The sequence below is a fragment of the Notolepis coatsorum genome (genome assembly GCF_963971535.1).
Source record: "Notolepis coatsorum genome assembly, chromosome: 5".
NCBI classification, from domain to species: Eukaryota; Metazoa; Chordata; class Actinopteri; order Aulopiformes; family Paralepididae; genus Notolepis; species Notolepis coatsorum.
The window spans coordinates 56,738,316-56,756,979 of NC_140169.1; the positions used below are offsets into that span (position 1 = coordinate 56,738,316).

Consider the following 18,664-nt stretch of genomic DNA (forward strand, 5'->3'; position numbering starts at 1 on the left):
AATACCCCACCGCTTCTCGGTTCCTCTTCCTTTCTTTATATACAGCGGGCCGAAACAGTCCATACCGGTGGAGTGAAAAGGCTTGTCGCCGAGTCGGAGGCGACAGGGAGGTAGGTCAGCCATCCGGGGTATACTGGGCTGCGCTCGCCACTTACGACAGTCTAGACAGGTTCGCTGGAAGCGCCGCACTGCTTCTCTCCCTTGCAGTATCCAATAACGACGTCTGATCTCCGCGAAGACTCTCTCTGCCCCTGCGTGGTGCACATCCTCGTCGTATTTCTTTATGATCAGCTCTGTGACCTTGTGTCGGCTGTTCAAGACTATCGGGTACTTGACGTCATCCGGTAAGTCTGGGGCTCTCCGCAGACGACCACCCACTCTGATGAGACTATGGGCGTCGCTCTCGGGTGCTAGGTGGAGCAGTCTGCTGTCTGATGGGACGGGCTTTGCTCCCTGTAGACAGTCTAGCTCATCGGGGAACGAGTCTCTCTGGGCTCGTTGTAGTAGAAGAAGTTCCGCTTCTTCGTAGTCAGCTGCAGTAATGTCAGTAGTGGGCTGAACCTCTGGGTGGTGCCACAGAAATGTCTTTAGCTGCGCACTCTCTAGGGTGAGGCAATCGTCTATGTCGGGGTCTGTGGAGACGAGTGTGTTCAATCCACAGAACACAGATTTCTTGTTTTCGGCCTCCTCTTTACTCGCTTCCCGTGGGGTGGGTGTAGGCCACTCTTCTTCCGGGAGCTTGAGAAACTCTGGTCCGTCACTGTATGGGTTGTGACGGGTGAGGTCATCCAGGGACATTCCCCGGGTGATGACGTCAGCTGGGTTGTGTTTTGTGTCCACATACCTCCAGCTTGCTACTTCTGTTAACTCTTGAATCTCTGTGACTCTGACCCCCACGAAGACCTTGTATCTGCACGAATCAGACCGGATCCATGTGAGTACTGTCGTGGAGTCTGACCACAAGATTGTTCTTTGCACCGGAATGGTGAGTTCACGTTGGATTAACGTGGCGAGGTGCGCTCCTGCTAGGGCTGCGCAGAGCTCTAGACGCGGGATAGATTGTTGCTTTCGTGGGGCTATTCTTGAGCGAGCCAGGATGAAAGCAGTATGTATTTCTCCTCTCTCCTCTCGGGCACGCAAGTAGGCCACCGAGCCGTAGGCTACTTCGGAGGCGTCGCTGAAGACGTGCAGGTCCATCTGGCACGTCTCCGGCCTCACTGTGGGTGGGAAGTAGCTGCGGCGTATGTTAACACCTGGGAGTGAGCTGAGTTCCGTCTCCCACTCTCTCCATGTGGATGCAAGGTGTTCGGGTATGGGGTCGTCCCAGCCCTGGTCCTTGTCCCATAACGCTCTTACAATCATCTTTGCCCTGGTGGTGTAAGGTAGAATACATCCCAACGGGTCATATTGTCTGGCGAGTGTTCTGTATACACTCCGTCTGGTGGTCGGTAGTGCAGTCGACCTTCCCTGCTCCTTGGTCAGGGGTGTGTGTTTATAATGGAGCGAGTCTGTTTTGAAGCGCCAGACTAGTCCTAATGTCATTTCTTGGGCTTCTCCTGGGATGGTCGCCATCCAGGTCTCGCTGCTTGCTGCCTTGTCCTCGGGGGAGAGGCTGCGCAATACTTGCGGGTCGCTGCTGGCCCACTGCCTGAGATCAAAGCCGCCTTTGATCAGGGAGGCGCGGAGCTTGAGTAGAAGGGCCTCGGCTTCTTCTGGCGTCGAGACGCTTTGTAGACAGTTGTCCACGTAGAAACTATTTTCTACACTTTGTCGGACCTCTTCATCTGCTGCTGGGTCCTCTGCGACGTGTTTTTGCAGTGCAAACGTAGCACAGCATGGGCTGCATGTGGTTCCGAAAGGGAGGACTTCCCATTGATAGATGGCTGGTTGCTCATCCCCGATCCTCTCTCTCCATAGGAACCGCAGCAGGGGCTTGTCCTCTGGGGAGAGGCTGCGCAATACTGGGGGGTCGCTGCTGGCCCGCTGCCGGAGATCAAAGCCGTCTTTGATCAGGGAGGCGCGGAGCAGCGCACGACGTCGCCAGTCAATTTTCTTTATGTGTCCCGCTGTGATTCGTTTGTTAATCTCAGCGCGGTACACAGTCTCTTGAGCGGGGTCTCTGGCTAGGCGCCGCTCTGTGTTCAATAGATACCGCTCCGTCGCTTCTTTTGGGGCGTGGAAGGTGGGCATACCCTCTCGCCTCAAGAGTGGAGTTGCGTATCTCATCACTCCGTTGACTTTGACTCTCTTTGTCCCTTGCTCTAGGAGTGCTATGGCGTAAATGTCTTCCTTGGAACGAATGTCTTTCCTTTCGTTCTTAAAGGGCATTGTCTCTAGTGTCCATAGCCTCTCGACATGCTGTAGGAGGGTGGTGTCTTCTTCTGTCACTCTGGAGTGGAGGCAGCTAGTGGCTGCTGTTCGGTTAAGAGACTTAGCGAGGGGGCCTTGTAATGTCCATCCTAGGCGGGTCTCGACTGCTGCAGGACAGCCTCTGGGCCCTGTGTGGACCCGGTCTATCGGGACTATGAGGTCTGCATGGTCGGAGCCTATCAGCAGGGTCGGGGTGGCACCGTCTATGAGCGGGATAGGTAGTTGACGCAGGTGCACATATTTATCCATCAGCTTGGCGATGGGGTAGGTGTACTGCGACAGGCCTATTTCTTGGCTGGTGAAAGCATTAGTAATCCTATACCGTCTCTCTGGCTGCCCGCTTGCTGCGATAGTGAAGGAGACATTCTCGCCCTTTATCGTCTTTAGATCTCTTCTTATTGTCCGAATCGTCATCTGGTTTTCGCTCCCCCGCAGCCCCAGCTGGGCCGCAGCGGATGCGAGGAGAAGGGTCTTCTCTGACCCGTCGTCAAGGACGGCGTAAGTGTCCATGACCTTGTCTTGGTAACTCAGTGTTACGCGGACCACCTTTAAGAGCACTCGGGCGCCCCCGCTGCTGGCGGGGTCAATGTACATAACACTTGCCTTTGTGCTGCTTGAGGGTGCAGGCTTTCTTCTGTTACTGTCGTGTAGGACATCTAGGTGGGCTCCGTCACACCGACTACACCTCTTCTTTAAGCGGCACTCGGCTGCCATGTGACTGCGCGCACATCGGTAACAGCGTCGGTTGGACTTTATCCATTGACCCACTTCGTCGGCGGTCATCTTCTTGAATGTGTCACATTGTGACAACCAGTGTTCTTTCTCGCAGTACGGGCACACCATCTTCCACTTCTCTTTCATCGAGGGGGTACTGTGGTTCTTGCTGCTCGGTACTGGTTCTGATTGGTGCATGACAGTCACCAATCTTCGGCCATCGTTTGCTCTCCTAGGTCCCTCTCTGGAGCTTGGTGTGCTCCGCACGAACGTATCCAATCGCAGGCTGCTGACTTCTCTCGCCAGGAAGTCGGCTAGGTCTAGGAGGGATGGCTCGGGACCGTTAGGATCACGGTGGTCTCTTTGCCGCCTGAAGCGCTCTTGTCGGGCGGGCGGAAGCTTCTCTAAAATCCTCTCGACATTAGAGTTTGCGTATAGTTCGTGCATACCCTTTTCTCGTTGCGCCCCCAGCATCCCTACCAGGGATTGTACCTTGATAGACAGGTCGTCTAGTGAGCGATTGTCTGTTGCTGGGGGTAGGCGGTCAATATGCCTTATCTCTTGTATTACGTAGTCCCATATGCGTCCATATTTTTGGTTGAGTGCTGCTAGAGCCGCTGTGTATGGGGTAGTAGAGGTGGCATAGGCCAGCGCTATATTGTGCGCTCGGGGCACCTTGAGGTGCTTCAATAGGATAGCATACTTGTGGCGTTCATCAGCTACATCAGCCATCATTGTCTCTAAGCACATCCGTAGCTCCGTGTACTGTGCTCTGTTCTCATGGGTGAAGTCTGGAAACGTCGGTGTGCCAATGTATGATGCCGTAGATGGCTGGCACATCGGTGAGCGTTGGAAGAGAGGCCTCCTAGGCGAGTCTCCTCTTACGCCTCTCGGTGGGCTGGTACCGGCAGGGTACCATGGCCCGCGTATCCAGGTGCTATTCCTCGGGGCTGGTCGTGCGTCAAGCTCACCCGTGAATTGAGTCGGGGGTCTGTAGCGCAGAGCCGCGGGGGTAGAGCCTGGGCTGTACTGGACCTCCTGGTCCTGTGGAGTACTGTGCTGCTGTCGGGCTTGACTCTCCTCCTCTCCCTCTTCTTCTTCCTCTGTCAGGTCCTCTAGATCCTGTAGTCGTCTATTTAGCCTCTCCGCGGTGTATACCGTTCCTTCCTTGTAGCTGGGTCTCACTGGGACCGGTCGGGGAAGGAGTTCGGAGGGGGGTATAGGCTCTCTCTGGTGGTCGGGCTCAAGGTCGCTTAATCGGTTAGGGGAGGGTGCCCTTGACCCGTGTCTTGACGAGGCCCTGGAACCCCGTGCGGAGGGAGGGGGTGTTGCCCTGGCGATCAGCTGCTCCATTAGCTGCGCTTGTAATCGGTCGCGCTCGGCTTCGCGCTTGGTGAGAGCGATGTCGCGCTCTGCTTCTCTTTGGGCACCGGCAGCGGCGCGCTGGGCTTCGGCGGCGGCGCGCTCTGCTTCTCTTTGGGCACCGGCAGCGGCGCGCTGGGCTTCGGCGGCGGCGCGCTCTGCTTCGGCCCGGTCTCTTACCATATTCTCTTCCGTCTGAAGGCGTCTAATCTCTAGACGTATACGATCTTCGTCGCTCCGTTGCTGCGCTTGGAGGCGTTCTCTTTCCATGGAAGAATGTTCGCGCTCACTAAGCGTCTGTGCTTGGAGTCGATCGCGCTCTGTTGAGGCTGCTAGGCTGGCGAGGAACGCCTGTGCCAGCATCTTGTCCGCCTCGCTGGGGGAAGACGCTGGTTGAGGTGATCCGCTCCTGGCAGTACTCGTTGGAGATGCGTTCTCCTGCGGGGAGTCCTGGAGCTCTATCTCCTGGGCGCTCTCCTCTTCTTGTACCGGGCAGAGTTCCATCTCTGGAGGGTTGTCTTTCTCCTGGGGCTCTCCGGGGACTACTTCTTCGGTCTTGGCGGGGGGTAAAGTCGTGTCAGTTCCCTCCTGGTCCCTACCGTGAGCTTGGTCAGTTACATTAGAACCCACTAGGGCCTCTATTGGCGGGGTAACCTGGGCGATAGGGTCGGACATAATTTTACTATCTACTTTTTCCGCGTTTACCGTCTGTAGAAGGCTAGGTAGTATACTGGCAACGTAATCCTCTAAGTACTGAGGTGGCTGCCGTCTACGCTGCGGGCGATCTACTTTAGGAAAACCGTTTTGTGGAGTGTTCATCATAGGCCATTTCAATATTAATACCACTATATTAATATTACACTAGTTATTCTCCGGCTCGAAGGACCAATTGTAACTGAGGGGTACAATTCCCTGACTGTATTGATAAGTATGGTATCATTAAACCACTACCGCTTTATGTACTTTAATTACTGGCCATACAGTACACGATATATGAATATGATGAACACTTCCCACAATGAAATCGGTTCCAGTCAAAGGTATTAATCAAGTATTTAATGGAGCAAAAGGTACATAGGATACTTTACATTATTCTTTGAATGCACTTGTAAGGCAAAGGAGTATGCGTAGGCAAATCAATAACGAATGTCCATTCTCTGGTTACGCAGGAGGTAATTATACAACCTGAATCTTAGGGAATTATATCTATGGTACACTAGTGATAGCGGGAGATACTGGAAAGGGTTCCCACTGGTTGTAAGCCAGCAAAGGGGGTAGAAGATCTGTCGGTAGTAGGACGTCTGGTCAACGATGACTAGGGAGACTTCAGGTACAGAAGCCGGTGCAGTAGTCTCTTGATCCACAGACGAATACAGCTTGGTTCTCTTGTAGACTGTAGCTCTACAGTGAAGAAAGCTAGGCGGCCTCAGGCTCTCTGAGCGCCGACTCGACTTGACTCCTCTCGGGGTAAATCCAACACGTGCAGGCGTCGGCGATTATCCGCTCCATAAATCATAGGACCAAAGCAAATATATTCCAGCCGCAAAGGCTATGTAGTCGTCGGGTAGATTAATCCAGTGTACATGTCCATACGGTTCTCGCCTAGGTCTCCTCGGGTGAAGGCGCCATGCGGTCGGCCCAGCCTGGATAAGAACTCTAGCTAATACGAGAAAGCGTTGGAGATGCTGGTCACTATAGAATTCTAACCGCACGATACACTATACACAAATAGACTATTAAAGACTCAATAGAAATATGTCGCACTCGACGGTATAGTGCCAAACTCTGACAATTCAGTTACTAATTCGCACGCGGTCTCGATGCTCTTATTCTGAGGCCAAACAGGCCATACTTCACCGCACGTTGTATCGTGGGTGAGGCTTCAACTTATCGGTAACATGCTAAGTGCACGAAGGGTACGGAGGTAAGGGGCTAAAAGTCTTCTACATTCACCTAAGCCGTATTTATACGCACGGTGCACAAATAGTGCCACTCTCATTTCTGTCGCCGTATCCCTGGGCAGGGCCGGGCAAGTACAGACATGTCGTGTCGGTGACTTTGAACTTGGCTCCGGGGGCCGGTCCCTGGCGCCGGTGGACCGCTGTCCAATAGGAGAATGAACTATTATGGGCTGGACTAAAGGGATATTCCGTGTATATGTACAAGGAATATACAAGGGATATCAAACGATATACAAATACTATTCAATATATATCAATAAATAAATATATATATTCGGTTTAATCTGATCCTTCGTAACACCGGGAGTCGAACTCGTGTACCCCAGATCCGTGACGCGCACGGTTGTCCCCGACGCCGAAATAGCGCCGAGATACGCAGTGAGCTACTGGAGCTCCCCCCATCCCTCATTCTTAACCCCAACAAACCCTCCCCCACCCAAACATGTCATGACACCCCTATACCTCTGGCCCCCCACCCCTTTCAGTTGTGTAGGTATAAAGATGTTGAAGGGGACCAATAAAGGAATACCTTATCCGTATCTTGTCTTATTGACCAACAGTAAAAACGTACATGGCTTAGTCACTCGCTTGTTGCAACCACAATAATTGTTGGTTCGACTCCCGGTTACCCTGTTTGTTTGGGATTTTTGCAGACACGAAATGTAAATATATTACTTATGTGTAACTGAGGGGTTACAAAACCCTGACTGTATTAAAGATTGTGATATATTAAACCACTGCTAGTTATGTACTTTAATTACTGGCCAAACAGTACATCAAATATTGATGGTGAACACTCACAAGAACACGGCATTGACACAGAAATACTATTGGAGGGTAATTTATTATTATTAGGCAACGTTAGGTTACAGAATGAGAATTAGGGTCGCGCTTGTATGGCGAAGAATATACGTAAAGTCAGTCAAGAGCATAAGTCACTAAGAATAGTATGAATACTATGATGGGTCTAAGCTGACGCCACCTGTTGTATAGTAGCAATTATATAGGGCAACACCGGTACCAACTGGAGACAATGGGTAGAGGAATGTTCGGGTACTCCGTCTGAGTCAACGAGGAATAAAGAGGCTCCAGGTACAGGAGTCGGTGCTTGTACTCCCTTGATCAGCAGACAAAAGCAATAGTTGTAATCCAAGATGCTCGACAGCATTGACGACAGCTAGCCAGCCTCTTCCACGAGGCAGGCCCGAGTGGTAATCCTCACGAGGTTAAATCCCAAATGATAGTGGAAATCAACGGTGCTCTTCTCCGGTGGTCACGGTCCCAAAGCAATATAATCCAACCAGGAATGGTTCTGCAATCGCCAGTGCCAATTCTCCTGTGTACATGTCCAACGGTTCTCGCCTAGGACTCCTCGGGTGTGGGCGACGTATTTAGGCCACACAGCCTGGATAAGTGCACTAGCTAAAGACACGACGAACCGATGGGTAATGCTACACACGGAAGAACTGTGGCCGCACGATATACAATAAATGATCGACTATTACTTCACATTAGATTAAGTCGAACTCAATGTTACTGCATTAAACTCTGACACTTTAACATTCTATTCGCACGCGGTTCTCAATGCTCTATTTAGATGCAAGGTTGCTCACTTCACTGCACGTTGACTCGTGGTGAAGGTGGTAAGGTACTGAACTGAATATATTACTGCCGTTTACACCTGCGCCGTATTTATACTTAAGTGAATATCTAGTCCCAACCTCAGTCCTTGTCTCGTATTACTACGCAGACTCTGGGCATGTTCTGACATGCCTGGAGTTGTCTTTGAACTTGCCGTTGGGGGCTTGCGCGTTGGCGCCTGGGGGCGCTGTCCAATAGGAGAGCGAATATTACTCTGGTCTGTACGCAGGTAAAGGGATATTCCGTGTATATATATAAATAATATACAAAGTATATCAAACGATACATATATATATTCAGTTTAATCTGGCCCTTCACAACATATGACTATAACATAACGTAGACTATGTTGCTTTTTTCCTGTGGTCGATTAGTATTGTATTTACGTTTTCGAATGAGACCGTGTTGAGACTGGGGTATCGGGGAACCTACCAGAGTTTACCACTGGTAAACGTTCGAATGAATGAATGAAAACTTTATTTAACAGATTGCAGAATGGGTACAATAATACAGTACGGCTCAATACACACAATTGTTAAGGGGATGCAAACCAGAGAAAGACTTTCGTCTTGTTTACATCAGGGTCCCCCATTTTCATATGTCGACTGTCGAGTGCAACTCCCTAGTGTTAAAACGGACATTTCGGACAGTTTACTAGTTGACGTGAAGGGACATAATGACACACAATAATCATGGACATCAGAATTATGTATATACTCTGTCAGGATCTATGGGTAACAGTACTGTATATTTGAATATTGTATATGTCACAAATGTAACAGTACTATATAACCTGTTACCTGTATGTCATGTATGTCCCTATGTCATAAATGTCATTATGAATTGAGAATGGGGGACTGATTGATTGATTGAAAAGTTTATTAACAGATTGCAGAATGTAGAGCCATATGAAATCCGTTTTATTTTTTTCCAAATTCCATTTTATTTTTTTCCAAATTCCGTTTTTTTCGTTTTAATATTTCAGAATTCTGTATTTTGCTTTGTACGCTTATTTTACCATCAGAAATAGTGTCTAATAAGTGGGAATGAATAAATGTCCACAATTTAATAAGATATAACAGTCCATTTAATAGGGCCATCTTAAATACTTTGAAGCTTCGAAGCTTCGTTCGATGGGCATGGGATTCGAATATGAAAATAAAATTTGATTATTTAAAAAAAAATTATAATTATATATTTTTGAAAAATCAACTCTGCCTCTCTTTGTTAACTACAACAAGTAATGCTGTTTGTTATTTAAGATGAGGTCGGACTCGGCACTGACAGATTTGTGTTCATTGTGCTGCTTTTATAAAGCCTCAAATGATGGCTTACAATATTTCATGAAAGCAAAGTGTTTTGTTTGTCTAAGATTTTAAAAGGTTTAAACTTTACAGCACTGACAAAGTTGAACAAAGTGCTGTACAAGTCCCACAACATAAAAAAAAAAAGTAAAAAAAAAAAAAAAAAAAAAAATTATTTTATTTTTTTATAGTGGATTCCATTTTTATTGCTCAATTCCGCGATTCCGTCCGCGATTCCGTGATCGCGGATTCCATATGGCTCTAGCAGAATGGGTACAATACAGTACAGCTCAATACATACAATTGTTAAGGGGATGCAGAAAAGTACCTAGCGGAAAAAAATCTAATCTACGAATTCCAATCTGGCTTCAGAACATCCCACTCCACTGACACATGCCTTCTCTATTTGAATGACCACATCAAACAAGAGGTGGACGCAGGCAAATACTGCGGCATGGTCATGCTGGACCTACAAAAGGCCTTTGACACGGTCAATCACTCCATTCTGATTGACAAGCTAAAAGCAATTGGTTTTGATAGTCTATCAGTGAGCTGGATGCAATCCTACCTTGAGGGGAGGGAACAGATGGTGGAGGTAAACGGTACCCTATCCCCCCCCCTCACAGTGAGCTGTGGTGTTCCACAAGGAAGCATACTAGGACCGCTACTGTTCCTAATTTATGCAAATGACATGTCGTCAGCTTGTGACTGCAACTTGTTCCTGTTTGCGGACGACTCAGCCCTGCTGGTCTCTGACAAGAACAAGTTACAGGTTGAAAAAACCCTCAGCTCGGAACTAGGCAGAATCTGCATATGGCTCGCTGATAACAAACTATCATTACACATGGGCAAAACAGAGTCCATTCTCTTCGGTTCAAATAACAAACTCAGCAAGACCGACGGCTTCTCAGTTACAGTGGGTGACAATATTGTCACAAGGAAAGATGAAATTACCTACCTGGGTTCCATCCTAGAGGCTAATCTCTCCTGTGACAAAATGGCATCCAATGTAATAAAAAAAGTCAACCAACGAACTCGATTCTTGTACCGGATCTCCTCTCTGGTAAACAAGAATACCCTGAAGACTCTGGCAGGAGCACTCATTCAGGGGTACTACGACTATGCTTGCACCTCATGGTACCAAAGCACCTCAAAGGCGCTAAAAACAAAATTACAAACATCTCAAAACAAACTGGTCAGACTACTGCTTGACCTTACTCCTAGAACCCACCTCACCCCTGCCCACTTTGACAACCTAGGATGGCTTAGAGTAGATGACAGAGTACAGCAACTTGCAATGGGCCTGGTCTACAAGATACACTACACGACCAAGGTACCCATGTACATGGCAAAATACTTCCCAAAGGTCAGTGAATACCACGATCACAACACCAGAGGGAGCTCCACAAATCATGTTAAACCCAGATTCGGCTCAAATAAGGGACTAAACACGTTTCGCAATTATGCCACATCAATGTGGAACGCCCTACCCAAAGCTGTAAAGGAATGTGGATCACTACCCACTTTCAAAACCTCTCTCAAGAGACACCTACGGGAGACTGCAATTCAACACTGGCCCCTGTAAATATCCTAACCCAACCCCCTCCAATGTACAGTCATTTACCTAGTATGGTTTTGTCAATAGTCCAATGTACAATTTTGTTTGTTTGTACAGAGTCTCCCCCCCCTCAATGTACAGTTTTGCTTGCTTATACAGTGTGCCCCCCCCAACCACCTCCAATGTAAATTACCCAGTATGGTTGTCAATATCCCAGTGTACCCAACCCCCCCCACCCAACCTCCTCCAATGTACAGTTTCTACGTCAAATGTATATACTCCCTTTTCTTGACTCCTTCTGTATCACAAACAGTACTGTATTTGCAAATCTGGTATGTCATAAATGTATAGATGTAGCAGTACTGACTATCTGTATGTCATGTATGTCATATATGTCCTGATGAATTGAAAATGGGGGACCCTGGTGGAAACAAGACGAAAGTCTTTCTCTGGTCTGCATCCCCTTAACAATTGTGTGTATTGAGCTGTACTGTATTGTACCCATTCTGCAATCTGTTAATAAAGTTTTCAATCAATCAATCAGACCAGAGAAAGACTTTCGTCTTGTTTACATCAGGGTCCCCCATTTTCAATTCATCATAAACACAACATAGAGATAGACAGTACTGCTACATCTATACATTTATGACATACCAGATTTGTAAATACAGTACTGTTTGTGATACAAAAAGTGTCCAGAAAAAGAGTGTATATAAATTTGACGTAGAAACTGTACATTGGAGGAGGTTGGGGGGGTAGGGTGGGATTGGGTGGGTGGGGAGCTGTACATTGGAGGTGGGGGGGGGACCCTGATGTAAACAAGACAAACGTCTTTCTCTCTGGTCTGCATCCCCTTAACAATTGTGTGTATTGAGCCGTACTGTACTGTACCCATTCTGCAATCTGTTAATAAAGTTTTCATTCATTCATTCAATGAACTCACAGCTTGGCTAACGTTTAATAACTTATCATGTGTTTAACGTCGACGACGTTACCTTTCTTCACAGCTGCTATGATTCTTGGGTTTAACTCAAACTGTTCCCAATCCATGTTTTCCACAGGTGCTCGCGGGCCGCATCACGTCTCTTTTATTATTATTATTATAATTATTATAATGTATTATGATTCCGTGTTGTCTTGTTGTGGTTCTCTCTCTCAGCTCGAATCCAGCGCGCATCCTGAACGCGTCATCACATCGCGCCTGCGGGAGGAACCATCTAAACGCCACAGGGGGGTGCACTCTTTTAAAGACAATGTGTGTTGCAACTCAAAGAAGACAACACGCTTTGATAATTGTGTTACAAATTCTACACAATAGGCTATACGCATACTAATTACAAATCTTAAGATGATCGATAGATCCAGACAAACATATCACCATGTATAATGTCAACGTGATTACCCCCCATTTACTTTGCCCGTACAGTACTCCCACAGCTCGACGTCATTTTGTGTCTAAAAAAATATCAAAATATTTACCTTCTTATGGTTAGAGAATAGCCCATAGCTAGTATGATCAAAACATGCTTATTAGCTCACGTTAATGCCAAGAGATGTAGCCGCTAACTAGCACACCATAATATATTTAGCCAATTAAATTGAGTTGGCTATAATAAGTTATTCTTTTGTCACTCGTTATTATAGCCAGTTAGCGAACGTAACCCTGAATCGTTTCTTGGTGCTATTGGTAAGTTGATAATAATAATAATAAACTAGAACAGGCTCTGTTATCGATCTGCTTAGCTAGAGAGCGATCTTCACAGATGAGTTATAATAATATGTAACACGGATGGAGCCTTTAGTTGACTGGTCAGCGCTGTCGCCTGTGCTGCGGGCGGCCCGGGTTCGATTCCCGGTTGCCTCCTATAAAACAGCTAATAATGTTATCTCATCATCTAAACTCTTATTTAGTAACGTAGTCGTGTGTAGCTGAACACAACGTTACCACCACGGGCCCTGCAAACATATTAGTTTAGCTATTGTACAAACAGTACTGTATTTGCACATCATAAATGTATAGATGTAGCAGTACTGTCTATCTGTAGTCTATGTATGTCATATGTTATGATGAATTGAAAATGGGGGACCCTGATGTAAACCAGACGAAAGTCTTTCTCTGGTCTGCATCCCCTTAACAATTGTATGTATTGAGCTGTACTGTACTGTACCCATTCTGCAATCTGTTAATAAAGTTTTCAATCAATCAATCTATTGTACTAAGCGTGTATTAATAATAACGTGCATACAGTAGCAGTATGCAGGGTCCCACATTTGTAGCTCGAGTCAGAACCGCCATCGTCCTTCAAGCTTCTTCAACCTACAATTCCCAATCAGGTCTCTGACATCAAGGCCACCTAATCATCCCTTCCCCCTTAATTAATTGGCTGATATTAATCTCTGTCTCCTGAGCCGTTCAGCCATTGTGTGTAGTGTGATGTGTGTGCCTGCCTGGTGCCAGTGTGAATGAATGAATGAATGAATGAATGAATGAATGAATGAATGAATTAATGAATGAATGAATGAATGAATGAATGAATGAATGAAAACTTTATTTAACAGATTGCAGAATGGGTACAATACAGTACGGCTCAATACACAATTGTTAAGGGGATGCAGACCAGAGAAAGACTTTCGTCTTGTTTACATCAGGGTCCCCCATTTTCAATTCATAGTGACATTTATGACATTATGTATGGTAGCCATTGAGCCTGCGTAGCCCAAGGTTGGGTGCTACCAGTGGTGGTTTTGATTGATTGGTTGAACATTTGTGGTAAATTCCCACAGACTTTCTACAATAATTTGAGGTTATTGTAGTACAATACAATGAGATTGATTATCTGGAAGGAGGAGGAAGGGATCATACTTGATAGAATTGTTGGTCTCCTCATCTGACTTAGCAGATGAGAAATAAACGTGTACGCCAGACAAACCAGAACTGTAGTTCAACTCAACTGATTTATTTGAGCCAGGGCCAAGAGTGAATAGAAGGTTGCCTTTTACATACAAAAGATTATCAGAGAACATTAACAGGGCTGTCTGTGTACAGAAATATCACAATCAGGTTTGCATCTCAAACCTCAATACTGTACATAAAACAGTCTCTCGTCAACATAATTTGAACATACATTAACCATACTGCACACATTATACATGAGTAAATCTGGTTTCAGACATTAAGCTTAAACAACAAATGGTGTTTCCCATGTATTTACTCACATAAAATGCAAACAGCACAGCAGTCTCTCGATGGTGGAGGGGTGGAGCCGCAGACCCCTGGGGTTGGTTCGGTCTGGGCTCCTGAACTACCATTTTGTGTCCTCTTATATACTCTAATTTCTAGCCAATAATAGCTTTCCATAATACAGTTGGTCCGTGGGCGTCTTCTGTGAGCGGTGGCAGCCCCCACCTCCGGGTTTCTCTGTGTGTTGTCTCACGGGTGGGGGCTGGCCTGATGTCCTCTGGTGGGGGGGGGGGTGTGAATACACTTTGACCCTTTGGGCCAAATTACCATACAGTACTAATCTGATCACCTAGTGGGGGTGGAGAATAGCTCTCTGTCACCCCTGTTTCATCTATATTTAGCACTGAAAACCCACTCTGCTAGTTGGCAGAGTAACTGTGATGATCTCTAATTATTCACACATATTGTTTATGAAATTCAACTCAATATTTACCACACATTTTATTTAACAGATTGCAGAATGGGTACAATACAGTACGGCTCAATATACACAATTGTTAAGGGGATGCAGTCAGACCAGAGAAAGACTTTCATCTTGACTCTTGACTTGTTTACATCAGGGTCCCTCATTTTCAATGCGTCCTTCATACTCCCATTTTTAATTCATCATAGTGGTGGTGGTGAAGGAGGCAATTTCCACCCTACATTGTAAAGCGCTTTGAGTGTCTAGAAAAGCGCTATATAAATGCAAGTAATTATTATTATTATTATTATTATTATTATTATTATTATTACACACAGTAATCTAACACAGCTTCTAAACCACTGGATGAGCTCGAGGTGGACCAGGGGGGCAGGGCTATTTTCAGGCGGGACCTGTGCAATTGTTTGAGTGAATTGTATGAATGTCAATGGCAATGTCAATGTGTGGCGACAGGTGCAATAATGACTTCTTTGATGGTATGGTTAGTTGCTGCAACGAGGCCTGGTGCAATACATTTATATTTTGTAATGTAGCAGCTGACACTTTTATCCAAAGCGACTTACAAGTCAGTAGGAATGGTACAACAACTCCATCAGCTGAGATTGTGCATCAAAGTGTCAAGACTTGAGTGCTATAGTGTTGAGTGTATGTTAGTATATTAGGTGCATGACAGTAAGAGGGTTATTTTTTCAGATATTGATTGCAATAATGGTCCCTGGTAGGGATGTCCGATATTATCGGCCGACCGATATTATCGGCCGATATCGGCAGTAAAATGTGATATCGGAAAATATCGGTATCGGTTTAAAAAAAGAAAAAAACAATAACAATATTTGTTATATATATATCCAGTGAAATTATTAGTTACCTGAAATTATTCAGTTTTTTGGGGTGGGAAACCCTGCATATATCGGTATCGGTTGATATCGGTATCGGAAATTAAGAGTTGGACAATATCGGAATATCGGTATCGGTAAAAAAGCCAATATCGAGCATCCCTAGTCCCTGGTTAAAATCATCAGTAGTTCCGACTGTTCTCTCAAGTTTTATTGTATGGTTTGTAAATCATGGTGCATTTGTGCACATTACAATTGCGTAGCTACTTTTTTTTTTATTTGATTTGATATTTTTTATTTTCATGTCTTACATACAGATGTATGCCCAGCCCATATGGGCTTACAAGACACATAACAATAAGTATATAATAATATACTTTACCAATTACTTAACAAATGACATAGACCAAGATGGCCATACAAAAAATACAAGAAAATACAATAAAACGTAATATAACACAAGCTGTACTCAATGTAAATAAACAGAAAAGCAAGGTGAATTCAAATACAATTATATAGGATACAGTGTGTTTTGTCTCAGGTGCCATGCCTTCTCCAAAAATCCTGCAAAACCGAAGATGTCCTCCACAAAAAAACAACTCAACATACAACTCTCAGACTGCCAAAACAAATCTGGGTTTACAATTTGAATTTTTTCAAATAAAGCCCTCCTCAAAGTGGTGTACAAAGGGCAATACTAATGGGGTACCCTGTATGTTGCTGTATGCATGTCTTGTGGTCCTGTGCAGCTCTGTGGGTCGACTGCTTGGCACTCTCAGCATGGCACTCTCAGCATGGCACCGACGCTGCCAGGGTCTTAGAAAAGCACTATATAAATTAGGGATGCACCGATTTTATTTACTATATTTACGTCTTTCATATATTACCCTGCCCATACCTGTTCCTCCCCTCCCCTCTGCTGCTATGACACCCACATTTCCCCAAGGGAATCAATAAAGGAATATCTTATCTTAACAGATATCCAACATCCGTTATGGCCGATAATCGATATTACAGATGGCGATGATCTGTATGAATACAACAAATTTCTATGATAATCAAATTTTGTACTAGTTCTGATTCTTGGAACCATAGTCCCATTTCCTACTTAAAGGAACACAGCAACATTATGGGAAATGCCCTTACCGTCTTGTCCAGAGTCAGACAAAAAGATGGATGCCAATTTCCTCTCTGTGCGTTCAGTAGAAAACTATCCGCTAGCTTAGCACAAATGAATGGAAGCGGATACGGAATAGCTATAGCCTAGCTGTTGGCCAAAAACACCTCTTCCGGAGTTTTAAGCTGTTCCGTAGCCTTTCTACTGAAAGCACAGAGAGGAAATTGGCATCTTATCTCATCCGACTCTGGGTTTGTGACCGGAAGGTTGCCGGTTCGATCCCCGGGACCGGCAGGAACACCAACCGCTGAAGTGCCCTTGAGCAAGGCACTTAACCCCCAACTGCTCCAGTGGAGTTGCTCAGTGGCCAATGGTGGCAGACTGTGGTTGTACTGGGCAGCTCCCAGTTGTGAATGGAACTGTGTGAATGTGAAGCAGGGCGTAGCTGAAAAAGAGCATCTGTGCTCAGCGAACCTACCCTGGGTAAATAAAGGTATAAAAAAAATAATAAAAAGACCAAGCGCATTCCCCATAATGGTGGCGTGAGCCTTTAACAATGATGCCGTTGATTGATTGATCAGCCAACTTCCTTTACTTTTGACTACGTTTTCTTTTGTATGTGACCACCATGTACGCATCTTCTCTGGATCAGCTCAGGCGCTGAAGACATGACGCCACGGGTGTGCAAATGTGGCTGCTCCGACATCGACCTGGACCAGGCGCGGGGAAACGCCGTCTGCACCAGCTGTGGCTCCGTCCTCGAGGACAACATCATCGTCTCAGAGGTCCAGTTCGTCGAGGGCAGTGGTGGGATCTCATCAGCAGTGGGACAGTTTGTCTCTGCAGACGGTAAAACCACAACGTTCAATCCATCTTAACCTCTTGAGCCCTAGCCCTATTTTCAGAAAACCCGCCTAAAAATACATACCTAAGTAAATGGAAGATTGCTCCACTTCTACAAGGTCCATTTGCATGTTATTGGTATCTAGGGACATCTATGGATCCCAGGGAATGTATTCCCAGTGTCAGAAATACTGTGTCTGTTACTAGGCTTGAGTAAATTGTAATGAACCAAAGGAGAATATCAATCTTTTTTCTTTCATCTTTGACGGTGAGTAACACCATGCAAAAATTTACCAGACATGAAAAACGTTGCCAGACATTGCCACTGAGCTCATTCAGCACCTTCTTGAGATCATGTGTACAAACAATCTAAGCAAATGAATAAAGGGAAGATGATTAAATAGGTTTTGTAGATACAGTACTGAATTCTGCCATCTGGACACATGCAATTTGAAATATGAATATAGAATATCAGGCCTAAATTACCTTATTATAGCCAAGTCGCACATCTATGGATCGGGCCAAATCTCCCCTTTCCAATGGCAGAGTTCAATCTGGATTTAGTATCACCAGGCGTGCGGCAAAAACCGCAAATGAAATCTACTGTAAGTGTAACGGGGAAGCCCGTGGGTATGTCCACAGTCACGGAAACAGGTGTGTTGACGAGTGACTGTGGCAGTGCGGGCTGGTAAATTAAACTCACTTCCCCATAACAGGGTTAACAGACGCATAGGTACGGTAGTTAGGAGTGAATTCACTTCTTAGTGCAGCGGCCTGTGTCGTCGCCCGCGGACGCGGGAGCCCCCTGTTCGACTCCCCCTCGGGACATTCTCATTTAACATCAAACACAACGCAGACCAATATGATCCGTCACATAAGTACAATTACTTGTTTATAATGTAGATTTCTCAGACATTTTTCATCAGATTGCAACGTTGTTTTTTGCTAGACGTTCACAGAAAGGTAGAGAAACTAACTGCGTTCTAATTTATGCCAATAACGTTCAGGTTTGTGGGAGATAATCCCGAAAAATAAGATTAATAAAAAAGTAAATCCACAAGTCAGATGATTGACAGGAGCTGGCTTGAGCTGGGTAGTGTCGTTTTTAGACATTCCAAAGCCCATCGAAAGCCATGGGTCTCCTCCTCATATGACTAGAAACAAAATGGTGGCGCGCATTTCCTAGCATCTATATTCGCCTGTTTCCGACTAGATTTCCAAAACACATTTCACTAATAACACTTTACAAACCATCAAATACACTCACAGCACACATCCACACACTTTAAACAA

At 45.7% G+C, this 18,664-nt stretch overlaps 2 protein-coding genes across 2 annotated transcripts in view; one reads left to right on the plus strand and one right to left on the minus strand.

Annotated features, from left to right (window-relative positions):
• Positions 1-12,055, minus strand: part of xrcc3 (X-ray repair complementing defective repair in Chinese hamster cells 3) — a gene marked incomplete at its 3' end in the record, with an annotated part of 29,360 nt that extends 17,305 nt beyond the window's left edge. The window contains exon 1 of the mRNA XM_084314620.1: positions 11,906-12,055. Within this exon, the coding sequence (XP_084170746.1) occupies positions 11,906-11,960 (55 nt within the window). The 5' untranslated portion in view covers positions 11,961-12,055. The remainder of the gene's footprint in view (positions 1-11,905) is intronic.
• Positions 12,056-12,410: 355 nt separating this feature from the next.
• Positions 12,411-18,664, plus strand: part of brf1b (BRF1 general transcription factor IIIB subunit b) — a gene marked incomplete at its 3' end in the record, with an annotated part of 152,137 nt that continues 145,883 nt past the window's right edge. The window contains exons 1-2 of the mRNA XM_084314116.1: positions 12,411-12,597; positions 17,181-17,377. Coding sequence (XP_084170242.1) covers positions 17,197-17,377 — 181 coding nt within the window. The 5' untranslated portion in view covers positions 12,411-12,597; positions 17,181-17,196. The remainder of the gene's footprint in view (positions 12,598-17,180; positions 17,378-18,664) is intronic.